The sequence below is a fragment of the Astatotilapia calliptera genome, chromosome 22, assembly GCF_900246225.1.
Source record: "Astatotilapia calliptera chromosome 22, fAstCal1.2, whole genome shotgun sequence".
Lineage (NCBI taxonomy): Eukaryota > Metazoa > Chordata > Actinopteri > Cichliformes > Cichlidae > Astatotilapia > Astatotilapia calliptera.
The window spans coordinates 16567781-16591011 of NC_039322.1; the positions used below are offsets into that span (position 1 = coordinate 16567781).

Here is a 23231-nt window from a genome sequence, read left to right on the forward strand (position 1 = left end):
TATGGCATGGCTGCGGACAGATCTGGCACATCTACATCCAGTCTTATTCTCTTCTGACAAACAGAGGTATGTCACTTTGAAGTTCCAGCGAAACGTGAAGCTGGTACAGTATGACAGGACCTGCTAGCTGGCATCCTACTTAGACAGGAATATTTAAATGTTAAAGTGCCGAATGGGTTTGCTCATTGCTCTTGTACAATGGAGTGAACGGAGGCTACATGAGCTGGTATTGTTCTACTGAAAGTGAGTTAGGGGTTTGGATCCAGCCACATTTATGCCAATTATGGCTCATCAAATGAAGCCCTGAGTTTAACATCAAATTTAACTCCATATTCTTATGTTTGCACACTTGATTTCCAGAAGTCGTGCTGTTATTTTGCAGTTTCACTTGGTTTTTCCATATAAACACTTTTTTTGCATGTTTCCACAGAGAATTGTTATCAGTAGAAACAATGGAAACGACAGCTGCTGTGATATTTTAAGAATGTTTTAACTCTCACTTCTCAGGTGTCATATCACCTGTTATTTTCCCATCGTGACAAGAAGGCGTCTGTTTGCAGAGTCAGACATTTTTTCAGCTTGCCAAGCCCTTTACCTGAAAATGAAAATATGCCATCCATCTGGTTCGGTATTGTTTTTTTGGAGATTATTTGACAGCGCATGCATAACTCCTTCAGGTAACTCTTATTGTCACAACAATTGGACTCTGATACCACGCAGGTCGGAGCTTTAAATGGTGCGCAACCAGTGATTGTCAAGCAGTGTTGTTCCAGCTGGACAAGCAGGTTTAGTGTTATTTTTGTCAAGTTCCCCAACATCACACGAGCCTTTAGCCACGCATGAGGCATGACTGAGAATTAAAATGCCCACTTTGGTCCAGATTGGAGTTAAATTAGTCTCAATAGGGTTACAAAAGTGTACAAAGTGTATGATCCACAAGCATAAAGACGATTTACAAATGTACATAAAGGTTTGTGTGTAATTTGGAGTACTGACAAATGTGTGCTTCAATCCACACACAGATATAAAGCAGCTTTATTGATTGTTTATTCCATAAGCACCAGTATATGTAATACATTGCATTCTTTGCCTCTACAGCTATGTTCTTCCCACCTACCCAGTCCATCAGATGCCCCCAACCATTACCAGGCTGTGTGCCGGGCTCTGTACGCCGAGAGCAGAGAACTGCGCACTTTCTTGGAGAAGATCAGGAGTGCCAAGGAGGTATGAACTTTTGATGTGTGACATTATGACGTTATTGCTAATTGAAGTGCAGATGAGTGCGACAGTCTTCTGCACTTACCTATTTTAAATGTTATCGCTACATTTCCAAAGTTGGGTGAACTTTTATGTAAGTCACTCAAGAACTAAGAGGGCACGTCACAAATTTCTCATATTATAAACATGAGTGCTAAGAAAAACTGATGGACAGAACAGACTGTGAGAAAGGACCAAACTCTTTTCTAACGGTTTTACCACTCTGGTTTGGTACATATGTTTGCTTAAACTGCTGGAATAGGGATCTATTCGGCCAACGGACTTATTGCTGGGGAAAGAAAATCCCAGAGTGGTGCCCAGAAGCAGAAACAACAGTCCACGAAGTGATTATAGTACAGATTGACTGAGACGGTGGGTGTCCCTGGATGACCCTCTTGTTAGGCCAGCCATGAGCTCGAGTGCTTGGCATAACTTAATTCTGAATGGGCATGTTCTGGCATCCTCTCTCAAGTAGCTGTGCTCAACCTAACAGGAACGGTTGTGTAAGCGGGATGTTTTTACTGGAGTAGCTGAGAGTTATTAGGGTGGAATACCCACTTGTGCTGTTTTTCCTTTTTTTTTTAAATTTTATTTATTTTATTTAGAGCAATTTAAATTTTTTTTTACAGTCATGAGGGGAAAAACGATTCTCAGTTGAATAACTAAATATGCCCTTACTGCTTCCATATTAAGAGGTTAAGTAGCAGGAGGCAGGTGCTGCTAATCAAATGCTTTTGATTAACTGATCATCAGCAAGTCTTAGCAGCCCTATATATTTAAAAAAAAAGAAAAGGGGGGGGAAAAAGAGGTTTTGCCAGTTTCTGGTATGAGTGTTAATACAATGGCATGATCTTCCCAGGAGTGGATGTCTCAACAAATTCACTCCAAGTTCAGAGTGCATTGCTCAGAAAAAATGCAAAAGACCCAAGAGCTATGTCTCAGTTTACAGGCCTCAGGTGGTATGTTCAACCTTAAACCTTAGTGCAGTGCAATTAGAAAAAGACTGAACAAGTATGGCCTGTTTGGAAGGGTTGTCACAGAAAGCCTCTGCGCTCTAAAAAGATCATGTCTGCACAGCTTTTCTCCAAATGTAGACAAACTTACCCACTTTGTCTCATCTGTCCGAAAGTATGTTGTTCAAAAAGTCTTGTGTTTTGTTTAGATGCAGCTTTATAAATATAAAACAGCATATGAGCGCAAACGACTAATACCAACGATAAAGCACTGAAGTGGAAGGGTGACAGTTTGGGCTTGTTTTGCAGCCACCTGGGCACTTTGCAGAGATTGAGTTGACCATGAACTCCTCTGTGTACCAAAGTATTCTGGAGTCAAATGTGAGGCCATCTGCCTGGCAGCTAAAGCTTTGCTGAAACTGGACAGTGATCCCAAGAAAATCAGCAAATCTAAAAAAATAAAATAAAATGGCTGAAAAAGAGTCAAGATGCTGCAGTGGCACAGACCAGATTGAAAGGCCGTGGTGGGATCTTAAGAGAGAAATAAGTTTAAGGAGACCATGTAGCAAAGCCAGAAATGGTAGGTTTGCTGTACAATATGTACTGTAAACACTAGCTTCTGTAGCAGGCATGATTCATGCAAACAGTCTTATGTAAGACGGTGTGGTTATAGAATCAAGTTTAACTTTATTACAGCAATTTAAAGAGCTCACAGGATTGCATCAGACCACTGCTGTATAGGGGACTGGCTGTAGCCTTAAAGGCCTCTGGATGATTGCTAATAAGCAACCATACACTGTACCTCACACATCACACATGCTTCCAAATTAGGAAATGATCAGTTTTTCTTAGTTTCTCTCACCGTTTCGGACTTTTCTCTAACAAGATTGTGAACAGCATTCTTCTCTTGGGAGCCAGCCAGACTAGAAACCAATGTAAATGTATTGAAAACGGCGTCACTGACTCTGTTATCATCGTTCAAAACAGGAATGACCCCAGGGAAGTGAAGGTGGGAGATGCATATGCAACTTTCATATCACTTTCACTGAAAGACAGAGGTCGGAACAGTGGGAGTCGGAAGTTAAAATATTACATAACAATTTTTATTTATTTATTTATTTATTTATTTTTTCCCCTTAGGGACTTCTTTCTTTGATCTAAAACCCTGGTGTTATGGTAATTTGTCATTTTAAAATTGAGATTAACCAGCACAGAAAAAAGATTGAAAGTATTGGACATGTCAGGAATGAGGTTGATCTTGAGCAGTATCACAACTGAAGTAGGTCACCCAGAACAGTTCTGCATAACAGATTCAGCAGTCACATATTAATGGCAGTCATTAGTTGTTCATTGACCTTTTTTTTTTTTTTTTTTTTTTTTTTGTTGTTTTTTTTGTTGTTTTTTTTTGTTGTTTTTTGTTTTTTTTTTTTTTTTGGGTCATTGTTTTTTTTTTTTTTTTTGTTTTCCCCTCTGGCATAAATTCGATTTCAAGATGAGGAGGATCCACCTGGTCATGTGAATCCACATTTGTTTAAACAGGCTGCCATGACATTATGGGCAATATGCCTAGGACCTTAACCTAATATTTGTCTGGGAGAGAGTTGGGCACAAGTTCACTACCATCACTTTGCTCATTTTCTGTCTCATTTTTTCCTTGCTAACATTCCATGTTATCCCATTTTGCTATCTTGCCTAGAACCTTCGGAAGATGGAAGGGGAGACTCAGGAAGAACCTGTTAAAGACCTCAATGAGCTGCAAAATGCAGACTGGGTAAGAAGATCTACTTGGTACATCAATTATCACTTTAAGGCAGGAATGTCAAACTCATTGTACATCATGAGCCACATGCAGTCTACTTTGATCTTGAGTGGGCCAGACCAGTGAAAGGCATTGCAAATGCATAAGTGCATCACTAACCGTGCCGCTTGTATTCCAATCAGGCACGGTTCTGGGTACAGGTGATGAGAGATCTAAGACACGGTGTAAAGTTGAAGAAGGTCCAGGAGCGCCAGTACAACCCACTACCCATAGAGTACCAGCTCACACCCTACGAGATGTTGATGGACGACATCCGTTCAAAACGTTACAAGCTGCGGAAAGTCATGGTGAGGGTGTTTGGAGTTTTTTTGTTTTCGTCCTCTGTGTAGTTCAAAGACAAGCGATGGTTTTGTTCTGTAGCGTGACCTTCCATTTTTTTTTTTTTTATCACGTCTTCATGTTACTTTTAATGTCTTCTCCCAGGTGAATGGGGACATTCCTCCACGGTTAAAGAAGAGCGCACATGAGGTCATTCTGGAGTTCATCAGGTCACGACCTCCTCTCAACCCTGTGAGTCGTGCAGAACACGGTGTCAGTAATTAGTATGGAGGCTCAAAATCAATAAAAATACATGAATTTATTAATTTGCAATTACACACAATAATATTGTATTTGATAAATATATATATACACACTTTTAAATGTATTATCTCAAACAAATTTTGGCATTAATCTAAAAATATGTCCTGTTTATTTGTTGCTTGATTAGCTCTCGGTCACACAAAACTTGAAACCAGTCAGTAACCAGGCAACCACTGGTCAACAGGAAAGCAGTTGGTGAGTGGTTGTTCACGGTCGCTAGGGAAAATTGGTTGCAAAGCCATAAAGCTCATTTTTCTGCAGTTTTCCCATTTTAGTGGTCCTGGTTGCCAGGGCGCCCACTGCCTGTCTCTTAAGTTGGATTTGATCTTAGTTCTCTAGTGAACCCTTAATGGGCTTTAGCCATTAGCCAGTCAACCAATAGTACAATAGTACCAATTGTAGTATGCTCAAAACACACTTTAAATTATAGCTCGTTTAAGCTGCATCCGTGATAAAGTAATTTTTTTTTTTTTTTTTAATGGATATATAGCTTTGTTTAGGGGAAAAAAAACTTTTGTGAGCAAAATAAACAAGTAAATAAATAAAATGACAGATATAGAAGCAAAATAAAGCAGACATATAATATTGCATTTATAAAAAAAAAAAAAGCAAACAAATCTTCTGTTATACACTAGATTTGACATTTTAATGACATCAGTTTAATTATTGAATCCTAAATTTACTTTAAAAAAAAAAGCTTGGTCCTTTGTAGCATGTGTCAGTATGGTATAGTATTTAAGTATACCTCATGTACTCCACTTTCAGTACAGTAAAATTGAACTTGGACAGTGACGTGACAATTGTCGTCTATATTCAGCACAGCTGTGAAAACACTGAAGTCCGTGACATCAATATTTAGTTGTCACTTATGATACCAGTACCCTGCCATACACGATGCTGCAGATGCCAGATGGCTGAGTGTGAATGTTGACACATGCAAGTCTATCATTGCTTTTAGCTAAATGATTAATTTTGACTGAGAAAATAGCTGAACGACGTCATCACGCACTCTTTCAGAGCAGAGGTGTGAGAGGAAAATCTTGGTAATCAAGTACGCACTCCTGATTGTCACGACAGGTCTCTGCTCGCAAACTCAAACCACACCCTCCGCGTCCCCGGAGCCTTCACGAGCGACTGCTGGAGGACATAAAAGCAGAAAGGAAGCTGAGGCCGGTTTCACCCGACATGATCCGCAGAAACCGCCTGGGTGAGATGACGATTACACAAACCCACGCTCAGAAATGATTCTACTTATGGCCTGACATATAAGCACGAACTCGCACTGCTCTGACTCACATGCAAATGTATTGATCTTTAGAAGAAATCTCTCTGGGGGAGCGTTGTTCTTAACTTTCTGCATGACAGCTTTCAGTGAACCTAACCCATCCACTCAGGACATAAAACATTATCCATGAATTAATCATTCTTAACTGCAGCCATCACGAGTACTCTAACAGCCTGCTTCCTGCATCGATCTCCTCGCTTTATTAAAGGTGTCAGTGTTTAAACAAGGATCATGCTGACTGCAGCTGTGAGCCTTCATGTCTTTAGTATAGCTGTTACTGCAGTTGCCCAAAGATGCCCAGGTCTCTGCGTGTGACCTTAAGTGACATTACTCATTATGTAATGCAGTGCCTTTTGAAGTGAGCAGTACATAGGTCGTAATCCTCTTTTAGTATATAATGGTTATACATGGACTGAACATGGTTTCAATTAAAGCTAAAAAAGCAGCAGTCTTTACCATTCAGTGTTCTGTGCAGTTCATAGACCGATCCCTTTGTAAGTGACTTCAGTAAACTAATGTTCAGTTGTTGCATAATCGTACATATGGGGCAATTCTGTTAAACTGTTTATGAAAATCTGAGATTATGGAGCCGTTGTGAACGCATGGACGTGTTAAACTGGGATGATTCTGACATCATCGTCCATTATAACATAACATTTTCTTTGTTTTCTATTTTGCTTCCTTTCTTTCCTTTTTTTCCTCCCAAATATGGGCATATCTGTCAGTCATGCGACCCCTTAGCATGTCTCACAGCTTTGACTCATCAGGTAAAGTTCATGTCACCTGTTATGTTCTATCCTATTGTTGTGCCCGTGTTTTATTCTAGGCTATTTTTTAGGATTTAGATTCTTGCTTCTCCCTGATTTAAACACACCCCACATACTTCACGCTTGTGTTGTACAAGTGCATTTATGACACACTACTGTCACTTACTGGCTGTTTATTATAAAGACACTTTCTGAAGGTGAGAGGAAAGATGGGTCAGCACAGTGCACCTTAATCTTAGGATGCGTGAAACTGTGTTGGTAATGTTCTGTTGCTGGGGTGATTTTTGGGGCAGCCTGTGGACACAATAAACGTACAAACTCCAGAGAGGGAGGGGATATATTTTAGGGGAGATGCTAGTCACAGAGGCTGTCTGTGGTATAGCTGTTATGAGATGGCAATTGGGCCAGAGCCAGTAAAGTGAGATTACAAATCATCACTCTCTCTACAGCTTGCCTCCCGTGCTGGTCATCCTAATCCTCCCTCTCAATGTGAAAAGTGAAAGAATTATGTAACGCTGCTGTCAGCAGCCTAACCCCTTAGATAAATGGTTGGGAATGGGAGATGACTGTTCGAATGTAGCGTTACAGTTCACGAGGTGACCACAATCCAAATTATGTACGAGAATAACTTTTAGCACTGTGGCTGCACTCATTGTCTTTCCCTGCTTCCTCCCCCGCACTTCCCTTCGTACGCCTCTCCCTCTGTGCTTTCTAGTTTACGCACAATGTGTTTAAGCTTTAATATAGACCACTATCGCACAGCGTCCTGTTAATTCACACCCGGGGTCTGTACTATGAAGCGGGCTACAATTGTGATTGCGCAAAGCGCTGTCAGTCGCAGGTTTTCACATCTCCAAGTCAACCCAGGTTTCCTGATTCCAGCTAGAGGTGGTTTAATTTACATAGAGCTGCATACTTCTCGCAAGGATGGATAGATAGATAGACACATACATGTGGATATATATAAATTGTGAATCTCAACCTCCTTATTCTTTATGGCCCACACTCTGAGACCCACTGGATTAATGTGTCCCTGAGATTTACTCTTGGGTAAGGCTGTCTTAAGTTTATTTTTCCAACTGCAACCCAGGTGGTGTTAAAGGCTCAAGTAAAGAATACATATTTATTAAAACTACAGGGCAGCCTTCCAGATCTTCTCGGACCCCCGAGTTACCTCGCTAAGCCCGCAAATGCTGCTTCATTGTACAGGCCCTCTGCTCTGACAGATGCTTGTCGCTGTCGAGTCCTCCCCGTGGTTCTAGTCTGGTGTTTGTTAACGTCTGTGTGAGCTTCGACTGAAGGTTATATTCCCTTAATTCATCTGCAGGTGCAGGGAAAAGCATCAGCACTCCTCAGGACTTGTTCCGCAGCTCAGGTAAAGCACACACGGACCGGCGTGTCGTGGCAACTTTGGAGTCTGTGTGACAAAGCAGGAGTGTCGTGAAAATGAGTGAGGGGAAATTGATGAGAAAATCTGAACCGTTGGCATGTGGCTGAGGTTTATCTTCCTCAATTCTGCCTCTGTGGTGTCCTGTCATAACACTGTAAAGAAGTCTTTAATACCAGCTACTGAAGGAGTTGACTCGTGATGTGTGGTTCATGTGTACATGTGACATCTGTAACAGTGTCTCTGTTTATTATGTTGGACGCTGTATCTTCCCGCTTTAATTGACTGTGTTTGACCCACAGACACTCCTGATGCTCGGAGGAAGTTGACCTGCAGCACCCATTCACTGTCCAGCAGCACAGCAGGACCAAATCAGGGCGGCGGGCAGGCGCTTAGCCAGAGAAAGAGGGTGCTCAAAGCGCCCACGCTGGCGGAACTGGACGGCTCAGATTCCGATGTAAGATGTCTGACTTGTATGATTGATTGCAAATGATCATGCGTGTCATGTGACTTCATCAGAATCTTGGTTATTATGCCAAAAGAGCAACAAAATTATACACAGTCCTATTTGGTGCAAAGAAAGAAAACAAACCATCTTAACTTTTTCATGCACAAAATTAAAAAGGAGAATTTCTAATAAGCAGTATAAAACAAATATTTAAAAAAAATAGATATGTATGTGATGGCTTCTTGAGCTCAGAGCATCATTATGTCTAAAAGAATCTTATTCCACAACATTGCTATAATATGGTTAAAGTGACATTCTGATTTAGTAGCTAAGCTCTCACAATTATTAATGACACGTTAATAATAGGCACACAAACTTGATTGTGGTAGTTATGAATTTTCGATGAATTGCTAATATGTCGTTTTCTGGATGACAGGAGGAAACCACGCGGAGCAGCTCCAGCATGTCCACGTCTTTGATAGAAGACACGTCTCCTGACTCCGTCGCAGCCACGAAGGGTATTAACTTTTGAACATAGTGTATTACACAAATTAAATGTTCCCTCTCTGGCAGACTTTTTCATGCATATTTGTGTCCCATGTCTCCAGCTCCAAAGTTCCTGCCTGTCTCCGCCACTCCACAGCCAGACAAGCGACAATCTTCACAGAGGCGGCACTCTATCGACAAGGAGTCCCCTACCAGCGTCAGGCCTTTCTTACCACCATCCAGACAGAGCTCAAAGTCTTTGGTACGTTACCTTGTGGAGGCTATTTCTATTGGACTCTGTTTATGACAGATCTTTATCATCTAAATGATTTTTAAAAAAAAAAGTAAATATAAAAGCAGATACTCGGAAGCATTTCTGAATGCAGTTCATGACCCACCAGTTACATCGATTAACAGCACCAGACGTACAATACGTCTGTTGAATTTACTCCTGTCCTGTGACCGGCCATTGGTTTGCAGTGAGGTCACTGGTTTTCTCTGACTCTGAGCGTGGTCCTATGATTCTAGTGAAGTTGATGGATCTAATTGAAAGCACAGGACAGCGCTGTACGAAAAGGATTTAGGTCAAGTTGGTTTATTCTCACTATTTATGTATTTCTTTTCCTTTTTCTCCCCCCCCCCCAACACTGCCAAACCCAGATCTTCTAATTAAGCCAGACTCAACTTTTAAAAGTCTGCAGTGATGCATGTCAAGAATTAGAAGGCTTTCACAGAGAGAACTTCATATTTTAAATCTTTGATCCCTAATCCTTTCCAGAATCTTTCATAATTAGTGACAAATGTTGCTGATTCTGTTGTTTCCATTAAAATCTGTCCAGTTGACAGTAGAAACAACAAACAGTGACGAGATTAATCTAAGACATCTTTGATGAGTCACTTTTAAAAGTTGGAATAAAAAGTTACTGTTCATTAATACTGGGATGTTAACTCTTTCTCCCTCAGATTCCTGCTACGGGTAACCCTCGTTTCTCTTTCTGAGTTAAGCAGTTTGTCTTATTTCAGACCTGTTTCCAGAACAAAATGATTGAGTGTGCATCAGAAGTTGGTGGGAGGGATTTCTGCCTGTGCAGCTTTTCCCTGGTTTAAAACACCCTCTCAAACTTCATTCATATAAGAAGCTGAAGCTCTTTAGTTAATGTAGAACAGTCAGGTCTTTGTTGCATCCCCTCCCTTTCTCGTACTCCTGTTATATCTCATTTACATGTTTACTCTGATTAGCCATCTTCTTCCAAAGACTCACTTTAAATTATTTCTTATTTTCAAATGCTACAGCTAATGACGGATCCCAGTGGCAAGGTAACTAGGTCAATTTCCTGTTTATCGATTTATTTATTTATTTGCAATGTCCACTAATCCTAACAATTAGTACTAAGGAATGCATGCATGCACGCAAGGGAGAAAGTGATTTAAAGGAATGCCATGCCAAGTATTATGGCAGGAATGCCATAATACTAAGTGCAATAATCCTTTCTGTCATCGTTGTATTTTTACTCAGTTGTATATAGTATTTGTATTCTATTTTTATCTTATTGTATATTTATTTTATTTTATTCTACTGTATATAGTATTTTATTTTATTCTATTCTGTACAGTTGTGTACTGTATTTATTCTTATTGTATTCTAATTTTTGCCTCATAACTTTTGCACTGTCCACTTCCTGCTGTGACAAAACAAATTTCCCACGTGTGGGACTAATAAAGGTTATCTTATCTTATCAAGGTTGGAAGATGCAGCCTAAAGCCTATCACTGTATCCGGCTTCTTCAAAGCTGTTTTTTATTGCTAGATGTACTCTGTGTGGTTTAGTTGAGGGAGCTGGCCGTATAGTGTGCGCAAGAGGCAGCACACAAGCTTTGTACTAGGATTTGGTAGAGACCGAGGTCTATGTGAGGACACCTGATTGGGTGAAGTTCAGGTGGGGAGCGGATGTGTGAAAGGATTTTAATGGACTGAAAGGAAAGCTGCAATGTCAGTGAACAGCCTTCCTTTTGAGGGGTACATTGAGATCAAAAATGAAATGTCAAGCCAGATATATTTGTTAAAAATTAAGTAATCCTATGTGCTCATGCATGTTTGAATGTGATGATGTAATCCAGAAGTTTTTTTTGTATATCTTTTTATTAGATTTTATGCTTGGTTACAACGTTGGCTGTAAGCTGATGACAGACCACCTAATGGGTTCATGCAGTTCTTGTATTAAATTTTACTGAGCGTACTGTGTGTGATTAGCTCGTTGGAATATAAGGTCTTGCTTCTGTTTAAATATCCTGTTCCCTCTGTCTGCTGGTCAGGTGGATGCCGGCAGTGGTGCTCAGGGCTCGGTATGTCGCCACTACTGCAAAATATCAAATTGTATCACCTCCAAGCACTGTGTGGGGGAACCATCCTGAATGGCGTCTAATTCAATCGGCTTGTTTTTTAGATGAATGGGACCTTGTGTTGTAAATGCTTGAGTGAATGCAACATCTGTGGCGTACTGAAAATAACTCAGGGAAGATTATATATGAGGCCAGATCTTATACAAGCACTCAATCCCAGTAAATGATGATGATCAGTAGATGTGCTCCCTGAGACATTTTCCCCCCTGTGGACTTCTTTTGTAAAACTCCAGATGAGAGCTCAGCTGGCACCATGATGGGGGATTCTCTTACAGATTGTTTCCTTGGAAACATCTGGTGAATAACAGGAGCTCAAAACGTGTTTTTGACAGAGAATAAAGCAAATCTGGATTAAAGTAAAGAAATCCTAGAGTTGTGGTTCCAGCATGGGAGGTGTTGTGTTGCATCACATGGAGGTTCTGCATTTATTTTCACAGCGGCGGTGTGAAACTGCCATTCTCACATCTCGTTGCATGTTTAGGTGATGTGGTGTGCAGTGGGGCATTTTTGTTTGGGTTTGTCAAACACATCACTGTCTGTGTGTTTGTGAGCATGGTTTGATGATGTGATGCATGTTTCCCCCGCAGGAGGAGTTCTGTTATCCGGCGGAGTGTTTGGCTCTGACGGTGGAAGAGGTGATGCACATCAGGCAGGTCCTCGTCAAGGCCGAGCTGGAGAAGTTTCAGCAATACAAAGAAGTCTACAACGCTCTCAAGAAAGGAAAGGTACAAAACCACCTGTAAACTTATGGTTTTCTCTTAAACTGATAATTTGTCACATTGATTTTGAAACGCTAGTGCACCTTCCTCACCTCAATTTTTGTCCTCCCCTGTCCAGCTTTGCTTTTCTTGCAGGATTAAAAGGTTCTCCATCTTCACCTGGTCCTACACCTGCCAGTTCTGCAAAAGGTAATTTGAATCGCTGTTAAAAGGACAGCTCGACTTAAAGAGGGAGACTCCAACATTTAAACAAAGTCTGTATTTGACACTGATTCCCAAATTTATAGTTTTCCTGTTTACGTACCAAACATACCCAATTGGCCTCATATCAAACAGCCACATGCCCAGCACATCCTGGCTGGTATTTCATTAGTCGATAAATCTACTGGATGCATATGAGTAGTTCTACATTTTTCATTGTTTTTCTTCAAACGCGTACGTTATTTAAAGTGCTTTCTGCACTGCAGAAGTCTGAGTCGAGACTAAAGAAACCAAACTATCTACTGTAGGAGCTCGTCTCTCTGGCTCTGCTGCATTAGTTTCTGTTTTAAGCTTTAAGTGACAGTTTGACAGGAGTGCAGTACAAAATCAGTGAAGTGGTTTTCACGAATTTCCAGCTTATCAGTTTTTTAAATTTTTTTTTCAGACCTGTGTGTTCCCAGTGCTCGAAAAAGGTACGAGACTGTCAACTGCTACTTGAAACATCAGTTTAGTATTTGACACTCATTCTTTAAGACCTACATGAGCCTTTTTAGTTCAGTTGTTTTGTATCTCTTTGCCTCAGATGCGGCTGCCGTCTAAGCCCTATTCCACACTGCCTATCTACTCTCTGGGTCCCAGTGCTGTGGTTAAAGAAGACACAGGCACATCTGCCCCAGCTGAGCCAGACAAGCAGCCGTTTGGGTCTGCGCACACCCGGCACAGTCTGCGCAGAAGGTGACTTAATAATCGGCAGCATCATCGTGTTGTGGCTGCGACTGCTTTCCTGTGTGTGCACAGATATTCACTCAGTTGTCTCTGTTTAGGTTGTCCAAGCACAGCATCAGCAAAGACGGGCGGTCGCAGGATGAGCTAGAGCTGCCCAAGGAGCTCACTGAGGACTGGGTCACCATGGAGGTCTGTGTGGACTGCAAGAAGTTCATCACAGAGATCATCACCTCCAGCAGGCGCAGCCTGTGCGTGGCCACCAAGCGGGCCCGCCTCAATCGCAGAACCCAGTCGTTCTACATGTCGTCGTCCAGCTCTGTCAACTTCAGGCCTTCGGAGCGAACCATCAATGAGTTGTAGAACATCGGACTGGTCGGTGCACTTTAAGTTAAGCTTTGTCATTCAATTAAAAAAAACAAACAAATAAAACAACAACAAAAAAACCAACAAAAAACTCCAAAACAAACAAAAAACCCCCCCCCACAGTGATGTGTGTACATAAAGTGGAGTTTCGCAAAGAAGTAAGAAGTGACCATGTGGCCGGTCCATTCCAAGCTAAAGCTAGTAAAGTTTCTGATACTTCATCCTCCTCTCAGATTGGCTGAGAGGAGGGATGCAATGTGGGTCACAGAGAGCAGCCGAGCTTCTGCATGTGGGTGACGTTATCGAGCTGCTGATGTCACCATCATGAACCGGGGTAAGGATGAGTGGGAGCGAATGACACAGAAAGCCAAAAGGTGCAGTGGTATCGTGTAAATAGTTCAAAGGCCCAATCATAGTAGGTTTTCCAGTTCCTGTTTACGTTTAGCACTCAGGAAGAACAAACGATTGTCTTTTGACAGAAATGCACTGTAGATCTTCCCGTCAGGTCTGCTGGGGTAGATGTCTGCCAGTCCCCTGCCCCTCTGATTCTTCCAGCAACACTTATGCCAAAAGTTACATCTCTTCTTTTTTTTTTTTTTTTTTTTTTTTTTTTTTTAAAAGCCAGTTTAAATGTATATTTGCTATGATCTCATGTGGCTGATACAGCACGTTGAGGGGTTAAAAATAGCCTGGTTATTTTTCTGGGTGGGTTTTAGTATTTAATTAAATGTATAATCAATTCTGTGCCTGGTGCCAAAATGTAATTTCTTTCTCTGAATGCCTTTTGTAGTTACGGACCTACTGTGCATAAGGTTTGGTTTCTCACCATTCAGGCTGGCAATAGAAGCACAGACGTGTTGGGTTCGTGAGTGTGTACATGTTGTATATCTTAACTGTTCCAAAATTTGATTTAATATAAATCTGTAACAAAGTATAATTTTACCACGTTTTAGGATTTCTGCCTCAAGAGTTTCTTTATTGGAAAAAGTTGTTTATTATTATTATTATTACTATTATTATTAATGTTATTATGTTTCTGTCAATATAATAAAGTTTTATTTCTGTTCTTGTATAGTTTATAAACTTCTCAGTGTTATACCCTTCTAAATCACAAATAGCACTTTTACTGGATCAATTTATTGTTTATTTTTGTTCATTTGTCTTAAATGATTATGATTTATAATGTTTTGTTTCACCTCTTGGGGGGTTCATAGTGCCATTTTCCCCACAGTTCATGAATGAAAATGTGTTTGAGCGACTTCTGGCTGCTTCACAGGAAGGACTAATTACTGAATCCACTAGAAACACACCACTGAATTGAATGTAGGCACTTTAAGTATAGGACTGTCATCCTTTACCAATATTTTAGCCTTTTCAAATCACACAGTCTCACACGTGTTCAAAGTGTGTGTTTTGGGGGTAAAAAAAGTTGTTACAAAATGAACACAAATCTTAACCAGGCTGTTCGACGATGATGCCATGTTCCAATGAAATAGTCCATCTGATAAGTTTTATTTTAGAGATCTGTAAAGGAACGTGTGCATGCTGTACTGTGTTTTTTTTTTTTTTTTTTTTTTTTTTGTTTATCAAGGAAATTCTAATAAAATCATCATGATTCTTAAGTCTGACTCTGTTGCCCTGTTACAGAATTCAGCCTTATATGCCTGCAGGCTTACAGAGCACTGTGCAAACCTGTGTTAGGCAGCAGAGGGCGATAGAGACAAAATAAAAATGAAACTGGTTTCTTCTCCATCAGCCTGCAGACACCAGGACATCAGGTGGTAAAGGATCTGTATTGCAGACAGATCCACAAGTTTTTCTGTACCATTTGTATCATCATCCATTTTCAGAAGCTTAAAATTAATTGAACAATTGACCGATAACAAATGTTGAACTCACTTTGAATATTTAACTGAAAAATGAAGTCTAATGAGATGCTGGGACGCATCAAAGTGATGGCAAAATTTCTGAATTGGCCAAATAAAAAAAGGAATGCATTCAATATTAAAAGACCATGTAAGAACACTGAAGTAGATGATGACAGAATTATTTTCATGGTTAAGAAACGCAAATAACCTCTGACCGAGTCAAGAACACTCTTGAGGAGCAAACCACTGATTACACTCAAGAACAGGAAGTCCAGATTTGCTAGAAAACATCCTGCACAGTCCAAGAAACATTCTTTGTTCCGGTGACACCAAGATGAAGCTGGATAATGGGAAGAGAAAAGTATGGAGAAGGAGAGAAACCGCTCATGCATACTACACCTGGTCGAGGTAATTTTATGGCATGGGCTACCGCTGCGACCGCCACTGTGTATACATAATATGACTGCTGATTGAAGCAGCTGGACGAATTATGAAGTGTACAGATTTAGACAAATGCCGCAAAACTAACTGGACAAAGCTTCACAAATTAATAGCAACCCAAAGTAAATGGCAAACCACAACATGTTCTTCAATGGCCAAATCACTCAATGCTCCTCTCAGGAAAGCAGCTTTTTAGTGACTGAATGCTAAAGTAAAGAGGCAGAGGATGTCAAGGCAAGAAATGCAGCACATCTGGTGGAGTTTACGGATACTAAATATTTAAAACAATCCTTATAATTAAAATTATGTTAGTTTAATCTATTAATTCTGAGACTCTGAAAATGTTAATACAATACATTTGTTAAACCCAATAAACTAAAGCTGAAAGTCTGCACTTCAGTGACTTCAATGATGGATTTTATGAAGCATGTCAGTCATATATATAAATGTATATAATTCTTCTTGCTGCAGTCACTGTGTGTGTTTATGGAGACACACAGAATAGGCAATGATATGCTACCCCTTAATGGGTTAGTAACAGATACTGAAAATAACCTGCCCAGGCCACAGCCTCCCTTAAGGGTGACCCTCACACACTGGTATCTATGGAAAGGTATTGAGCAAACACAGAGTCTGTAAACAATCTGAGAAGGCTGTGTGAGCAGCAGCTCAGTGGAAGGTTTCACTGGGCTTTCTTACATTCTGCTCTGTTTGACTGAGCCGAGCACGTGACTGCCGGTGACATAATCAGAAAAGTCACTGCGTTGGTGGATTCAGCATTTTGAGTTTAGACATTAAGCTCATTTTGCAAGCACGAGTTGTTGAATGCATTCACACAGGGTTAAAGAGAGGCATTTAGAGGGACCAGGCTAACAAGGAGCCATTTAACTCAGAGACAGTGATGAAATTTCCATTTGGTTAGTGCTTGTAGGCAAGTTTCAGCATTTCCACTAACACTAATGGACAAGCATTAAAGCGTAAGAGTGAAATCTGATCCCAAATCTCTTCCCCTAAGGTCAGCTTTGCTGGAGGGCTAGTTTTAAGTAGGCCATATACCTTGCAAACAGTGAGCCTCTCAGGGGGGCAGTGGTAACCGGATATGAAGCCTTCATACCAGACGCTCTGCATGAGGAGAATGTGCCCTGAAGGGTCAAGAGGTTGACACTCACATAAAGAAATGCATTCACTACATTCCAGGAACATCCCAATATTTTAATGGGTTTTGCACTGGTGTTAAATGATGTACGGAGAGAAAATGTGTCACCTGACAACCGGAACATGTTTCTGCATTGATGGTGTTCCCTCATGCACGAGGGGGTCGTGACTCAGCTAGTCTGCAGGCAAATTACGAGCCTGCTCAAAATGAAGACCGAGAAGCTGAACTAAGATGCGATTTTGCCACAGCTGATCTGTTTTTATGCGCAGAAAGAATCAATGCAACAAATAAGAAGTTTGACTCTCTCTTTAGTACATAAACACAACATTTATGCACATCGTACAAGTAATACCGCATACAAAAATAAAGAGGAAGTCTCTTAATGTGCAAGTAGCAGCAATGCATTGTTCAGTTGATTCGTGAGAAAGTCTCAAACATTAAGATGTATACCACAAATTGTCCAATAATGGAGCTACCAAGGGCTGGAGCAAAACACTGAATGCATGCTCCATGAGGGACAAGAGGGCTGCAGGACACAGAGGGATGTAATGGCAATCAAAGTCTTGACAGGTAAGGATTTCTTTGTATGACTATGATTTCCCAAATGAATAAAAAAATGAATTCCAGATCAGTTGGTGTGATTGTGCCAGATCACCTTTAGGTTGCCCCTGCAGTCTGATGTAGCCTGTAAACACACAAAAAGTATCTCTAACAACATTTTTTACTCATGGCCGCTCACAGCAGGCCACAGGTTGTCTTTATCTAACGACATTTGCATGCACAGTGAAATATGAATGTAAACCACCATTGAAATATTTGCTCACAGATCTTGGACTGATCCAAAACGTCACATCTTTGCATACTGGTTCTGCCATGTTTTAAGCAGACATCTTAAAAACAGAACAAGCTTTGTTGGGTTTTAACTGAAAATCAACCCCCCAAGACTGGAATAAAGAAAAAAAAGTTCTTCTTTGCAAAACTTCACCAAACATCAGAGCAAGTACAACTTTGCAGTAGCCCTTATTCTCATTAATCAGTTCCCTCTGATACACATCAGGGTCAAGAAGGAATGTATTATTTTTTGACCTATAAAGTGCAAATTATTTAACCAGTTTCAGTTTTGTCAAGAGTTAAGTGCAGCTGCCCTGCAGAGTGACAGGCTGTGTTCAAATATCTTGGAAAATACAGTATTAACACAATTTAGTTTGCTTTATACAAGTGTATCCATCTGCGGAAACAGCTTTTAAAGAGCTGTTTGGATTACATACGTGTCCGAGTAGCTGCCTCTCATCATTTCTGGGGTTCTCGGTTCACTTCCGCCCCAGATGCTTAGAAATGACACCTCTGCATGCCAGCTGAGCTCTTCTTCTCTGATGCAGATGAAAGTCAGCCCGACCTTAAATGCCGCTTTACTGAGCTGCGTGAAAGAATGGTGTCACTCTGACATGGTTTCCCATTTCTGTTAGAAGCCAATAAATAATGGCAAAGGGCAGGTGGAGATTACAATAAAAAGGAGCAAGCCGTGATTAGATGGTGGGTCATGGTGGGTTTGGTCTGTTGGAAACGCAGACTAGTGGGAGAGAGCCGTGGTCGAACAGCTTGTATGGCAGAGAACCTTTAGAGGTCCAAACGTCTGTTTTTGGGTCGTAGCACTCGAAGCAGTCCGAGTCCTCGATGACGTCGTGGCCATTCAGGATGCGTCCACCTGTGACGTAGATCTTGCCGTTGATCACTGTAGCACTGTGATGCATTCGTCGCTCCTTCAGGTTCTCACACTTGAAGAATTTGTTGGCTTTGGTGTCGTAGGCAATCATTCGCGTGGTGTACCCTGGAGATTAGATGGTTGGTAAGTCATAGTAAATTACATATAGTAAACAAATCCCAAAGTCGACCAAGCAGGTCGAAATATGAGTCAAACTATATTATAGGCAATATATTATATATAGTCCATATTTTAGCGTAAAACAGCTGCTGAGAACAACATTTTTTTCTCAGTTTCTTAAAAGTAAAAATGCATCCTTACCTCCTATGATATAGATCTTGTCGTCTATGACGGCGGCGGGAGCACAAACATTTTTCACAGTCCTTGTCTCTAATTTGGACCACAGATTGCGAGCGATGTGATACACCTGTGTAACAGCACAAACACCATCAATCAGCCTTTTTGGATTTCCTGAGCATCGCAGGCTGTTCTTCACTGAATGCTAACTTTGACTGAAGCCTTCCTTACCTGAATCAGCCTGACTGGGTTCTGCATGGCGTCCTCCCCTCCAAAAACATAGATCTTCTGATCACTGGCTGCAACAGCTGGATGAAGCACGGCTGTGGGCATGGGTGCCATGGCCTCCCACTGGTTAAACATACTGTTATACCTCTCTACTGACTGAGAGATGCGCTTATCTACACCGATGCCTCCTAACACAAAAATAAAGTGCAGGTATGAGACGCTTTGGTGGGCATATCGTGGCTCCAGCATGGGCTCGGCAGTCCTCCACTGGTTGGTTTTGAGGGAGAGTGTGTAAACTGTAGCGCTGACCGAGCTGTCGCCTGATGCCATGCAGAGGCTGAGCCCGCCGAGGACGTAGAGGATACTGTGAATGCACACATAAGCAGCTTTGTAGAGGCGCAAGGGGAGCTTGGCCAACCACTGCCAACGCTGAGTCCTTTCGTCATAGAGTAACGCTTCCCTTGAAGTCTGTTCGTTGTTTTTGCGTCCTCCAACTACCACCAGCGTTTCTCTGCAGGTATAACGTCTCGGTGTGGTCCACAGAGGCTTCAGCTCACGGCTGCACTTGGCGCTGACTGTAAGCATAAGGCGACGGACTGACTCGATTATCTCAGTGCAAAGGCTGGAGCTCTGCACCAGTGGATCATTGGCAATGAACTGGAAGAGGTAAGTTGGGTGGATGTAGCGCAGACGGACTTTCTTGAAGAGATCGTGGATTGCGCCCCTTCGTGAGAACGGGTCATGGTGGATCCACGCCAGCAGGGTCTCAAACACTTGTTCCTCCTCAGCACAAAGTCGGTCGTCTTCTAGGTAACACATGAGCTCCGGGAGAGATAACTCACAGAAATCTTCTGTAGCGGCCACGTCAGAGAAGGACCTCACAGCCATCTCCTTGGCCCTCTCCTTCAAGCTCTCACAGTGAAGTATCTCAGACAATCGGATCATGCTCAGGCAGTTTTCCGGGCTCAGCTGCTCCTGGAGGAACACAGAGCAGGCTTCAAAGAGGCTTCCGTAATGAAGCATGGAAGCTGCCTGCATGAGTGGGAGCACAATGTCCATGGTGATGGTGATGCAGCCCGTATAAACATAGTCCACAATGCCAATGAGCACATTTGAAGAGATTCCCTTCAGATTCACGCGGGCCTGGCTGCTCTCCAGAAAGTTACTGCAGAACATGGCGCGGAAGTACGGGCTGCTGGACACCAGGACGTTCCTGTGGCAGGGGATCTCCTGGTGTTCAGTGCAGAGCAGGACGTCCGTCAGGATGCGCTCCTGCCGGAGGACGTTGAGCTTTGCGAGTAGGTGAGAGGGAAGTTCAGCATCTTTGAAAGAGAAAACATCTTGTGGTCTGGTGGCCATTCTGCACAAGGGATGACAAAGCAGGAATCATTTTGTGACTGATGTCGTATTTTTGTTTTCCAATGGGAGAAAGTGGATGACCGGCTATGCTGATGATGTGTGATGTGATGATCTACATAAATATTAGTGACGACCACAGTTTTTAAAATTTGCTTGCATCTTACTCTCTGTGTACCATCCTCCTCTGTCACACTAACCATGTCCATCAAACATTTTTGTTTTTCCTCTTTTCCTCATGTATTCCTAATATATCCAATGTCCCTCCTCTGCACGTGTCCAAACCATCTCAGCCTTGCACCTCTAGCTTTGTCTCTAAACTGCTCTACCTGAGCTGTCCCTCTGATTTCTGGTCAGTCCCAGTGAAAATATTGACATCTTTACCCTGCCACCTTCAGCCCAGCCTCCTGTCTCTTTGTTTGTGCCACCATTTCCACACTAAACATCACAGCAGGTCTCACTACCATCTTGTAAACCTTCACTTCACTCTTCTGTCACAAATCACACCTGACACTCGTCTCCACCCACTCCACCCCGCCTTCACACTCTTCTTCACCTCTCTTGAGCACTGTCTGTTGCTTTGGATGGCTGACCCCGGGTTTTTAAACTCATCCACATTCATGACCTTTTACACAGTGAAGCTGTGTAAAAGGTCATGAGGCCACACACATTATTCTGTTTTGCTCCTCCTGACTTTCATTCCTCTTCTCTCCAGTGCATACCTCCACCTCTCCAGGCTCTTTTCCACCTGCTCCCTCCTCTCACTACACATCACAATGTCATCTGGAAACATCATAGCTCATGAACTGACCTCATCTGTCAACCTGTCCAACACCACTGCAAGCGAGAAGGGACACAAAACCAATCCCTCATCCCACCCCCACCTTGAAACCATCATTCACTCCTACCATACATGTCACCGGTGACCTCATACATGTCTGCTGCTCCTTTCATATGCTTTCTTTAGCTCCACAAAGACGCGGTGCAACTCCTTCCGACCTCTACACCTCTGCTTCACATCTGTAGAGCTCTTTCTCAGCATGAAGCCATACTGCTGCTCACTGATCCTCACATCTCTTCTTATCCTAGCTCCAACAAGTCTTTCCTCGATCTTCATAGTCCGTCTCATCAGCTTCATCCCTCTGTAACCCTTGTTCTTGAAAATCAGTACCAGTACACTTCTTCTCCATTGCTCAGTCATCCTCTCACTCTCCAGGACCGTGATAGCTGCCCTCATTTCCTCCTTTCTAATCCTCTCCTTCCTGATTTACTAACCGTTCTCCATCCATCCTCCTCTCTAATATTCTTTATTCATGAGCTCCACAAAGTGCACCAATTAGATTCACAAGTGTGATTTTAATAAATTTGTATTTGCAACAACTTAATCATGCATGCTTCGAAAACCGTGTGATCTGGTTCATAACAAAGCCTTTCACTTATTCGTCTCCTCTCAAACTCTTAAACCTCCCACGTAGCAGCTGTCTTTAATGTGAATGACTGACACAGATTTCTGTTCCAAATCCTGTCTAAATGATCTCACAGGATTCGTGTGCCATTAGGGCTTATTTCAGTAATCAAGCTGCCCATCATCACTAACATAAACAGAACTGTATCAGCGGACCATCTGTGTTTGTCTCTGCAACCCATCTCTCTCTGGACTGGCCTCACAGTCTCTCTTGTTATTTTTTTCTATATGTCATGTTTTCTCTCTTAGTCCCAGTGTGTCTCTCTCTGGCTGGAGGGTTTGTGGTGATCCTATTGTTTAAAGAGCATGAATTTCATTGGGCTATTAGCAACATTAAGTCTTCAAATCATCTCCGTGCCAGCTACCGATTTACTCCCACTTACATGGTCCAGCCTGTCTGATATATTTAGACCACTAATCATTATTGTATATTATTAAATGCCAATAGCTGTGAGTGGCATTTCACGACTGGGAGTTTTAACTCAGACTTCAAACAAGAGCTGCTGGTGGAGCTGCAGAACCTCTCATGATAAACTGCATCTGAATTTAAAAATAATCCATCTGCACCTTAATCACTTAGTCAACAGTGGTGATGGTGATGAATTGATCATGTACGCAGCTTAAATTATTACACTTTTAACAGACAGTTTATAGCATGGCATCATATTTTTGAGAAACATTTCCAGTCTAAATAAAGAAATGTCATAAAATGCAATGACTCACTCCTTTAAATGCCCAATAAACAAGAGGAAACGTTTTAACCAGAAAATATAGATTCTTAACTAAGAGTTATGCTAATACAAAAGAAATTTCACATTTGAAGATTTAATAATAAAACTGGAGTTAAACTGAGGAGTTTGAGACAAACATCTGTGTGAACAAGATGATTCCAGTTCATCAGCAGTATCTGTGATTAGCTCAGCCCTTACCTCCTGTCCTCGGAGGACCAATATTATCCAAAGTCGTCAGTCTTGACAGAAAAAAAGGATTAATTCCAAATGAAAGACAGTTTAAGCATTACTCAGAGAGAAAATGGGTAGTGACTCAGGGAAGGGTTTCCAGTTAGGCGCTGTGGAGATTGCCATGAGGCCACTGTGTACATTCCTACAGCTAAGAATAGTATCCTGGGCCACTGTGACTCCAGCCGGGCCTCTCATGTGACACAGCGCTGTTTGGTACCCAGCTGCCAGCTTAACAACTCAGCCAGGGTCCAGTGGAGGGAGTGTTTACAATAGCCGCAGGAAGGGGAACCATCACAGGGTCCTGACTCAGGCATTGTTCCCACCCAGGCTGGTCTTTCATCAAAGTGTCCCCGAGCTGCTAACC

The 23231-nt window shown here is 41.9% G+C and overlaps 2 protein-coding genes across 9 annotated transcripts in view; one reads left to right on the forward strand and one right to left on the reverse strand.

Moving 5' to 3' along the window:
* Positions 1–14943, forward strand: part of spire1a (spire-type actin nucleation factor 1a) — a 32592-nt gene extending 17649 nt beyond the window's left edge. Inside the window, exons 4-20 of one of the 8 annotated variants that reach the window (XM_026155974.1) lie at positions 1099–1224; positions 3907–3981; positions 4152–4316; positions 4453–4539; positions 5689–5818; positions 6622–6663; positions 7991–8038; positions 8353–8507; positions 8935–9016; positions 9107–9246; positions 10278–10301; positions 11297–11326; positions 11971–12108; positions 12221–12291; positions 12749–12776; positions 12887–13038; positions 13128–14943. In XM_026155974.1, the coding sequence (XP_026011759.1) occupies positions 1099–1224; positions 3907–3981; positions 4152–4316; positions 4453–4539; positions 5689–5818; positions 6622–6663; positions 7991–8038; positions 8353–8507; positions 8935–9016; positions 9107–9246; positions 10278–10301; positions 11297–11326; positions 11971–12108; positions 12221–12291; positions 12749–12776; positions 12887–13038; positions 13128–13389 (1755 nt within the window). In that variant the 3' untranslated portion in view covers positions 13390–14943. The remainder of the gene's footprint in view (positions 1–1098; positions 1225–3906; positions 3982–4151; positions 4317–4452; positions 4540–5688; positions 5819–6621; positions 6664–7990; positions 8039–8352; positions 8508–8934; positions 9017–9106; positions 9247–10277; positions 10302–11296; positions 11327–11970; positions 12109–12220; positions 12292–12748; positions 12777–12886; positions 13039–13127) is intronic. The other 7 variants (XM_026155976.1, XM_026155975.1, XM_026155977.1 and 4 more) reach the window with 7 other exon arrangements.
* Positions 14944–17221: 2278 nt separating this feature from the next.
* klhl38a (kelch-like family member 38a) lies at positions 17222–23231 on the reverse strand. Its single transcript, XM_026156350.1, has 4 exons — positions 22835–23231; positions 19088–20444; positions 18881–18986; positions 17222–18685 (listed from the first exon to the last, which is right to left on the reverse strand). Exons 2-4 carry the CDS (start codon positions 20441–20443, stop codon positions 18396–18398), a joined length of 1752 nt encoding a protein of 583 aa, XP_026012135.1. The 5' UTR covers position 20444; positions 22835–23231; the 3' UTR covers positions 17222–18395.

Bases quoted from the DNA above. Each gene is read 5' to 3' on its own strand.
- klhl38a (XM_026156350.1), bottom strand. From the start codon at position 20,443: ATGGCCACCAGACCACAAGATGTTTTCTCTTTCAAAGATGCTGAACTT. The intron at 18,987-19,087 runs GTAAGGAAGGCT...GCTGTTACACAG, and splicing joins ACCCAGTCAGGCTGATTCAG to GTGTATCACATCGCTCGCAA. The intron at 18,686-18,880 runs GTAAGGATGCAT...TCTAATCTCCAG, and splicing joins CAAGATCTATATCATAGGAG to GGTACACCACGCGAATGATT.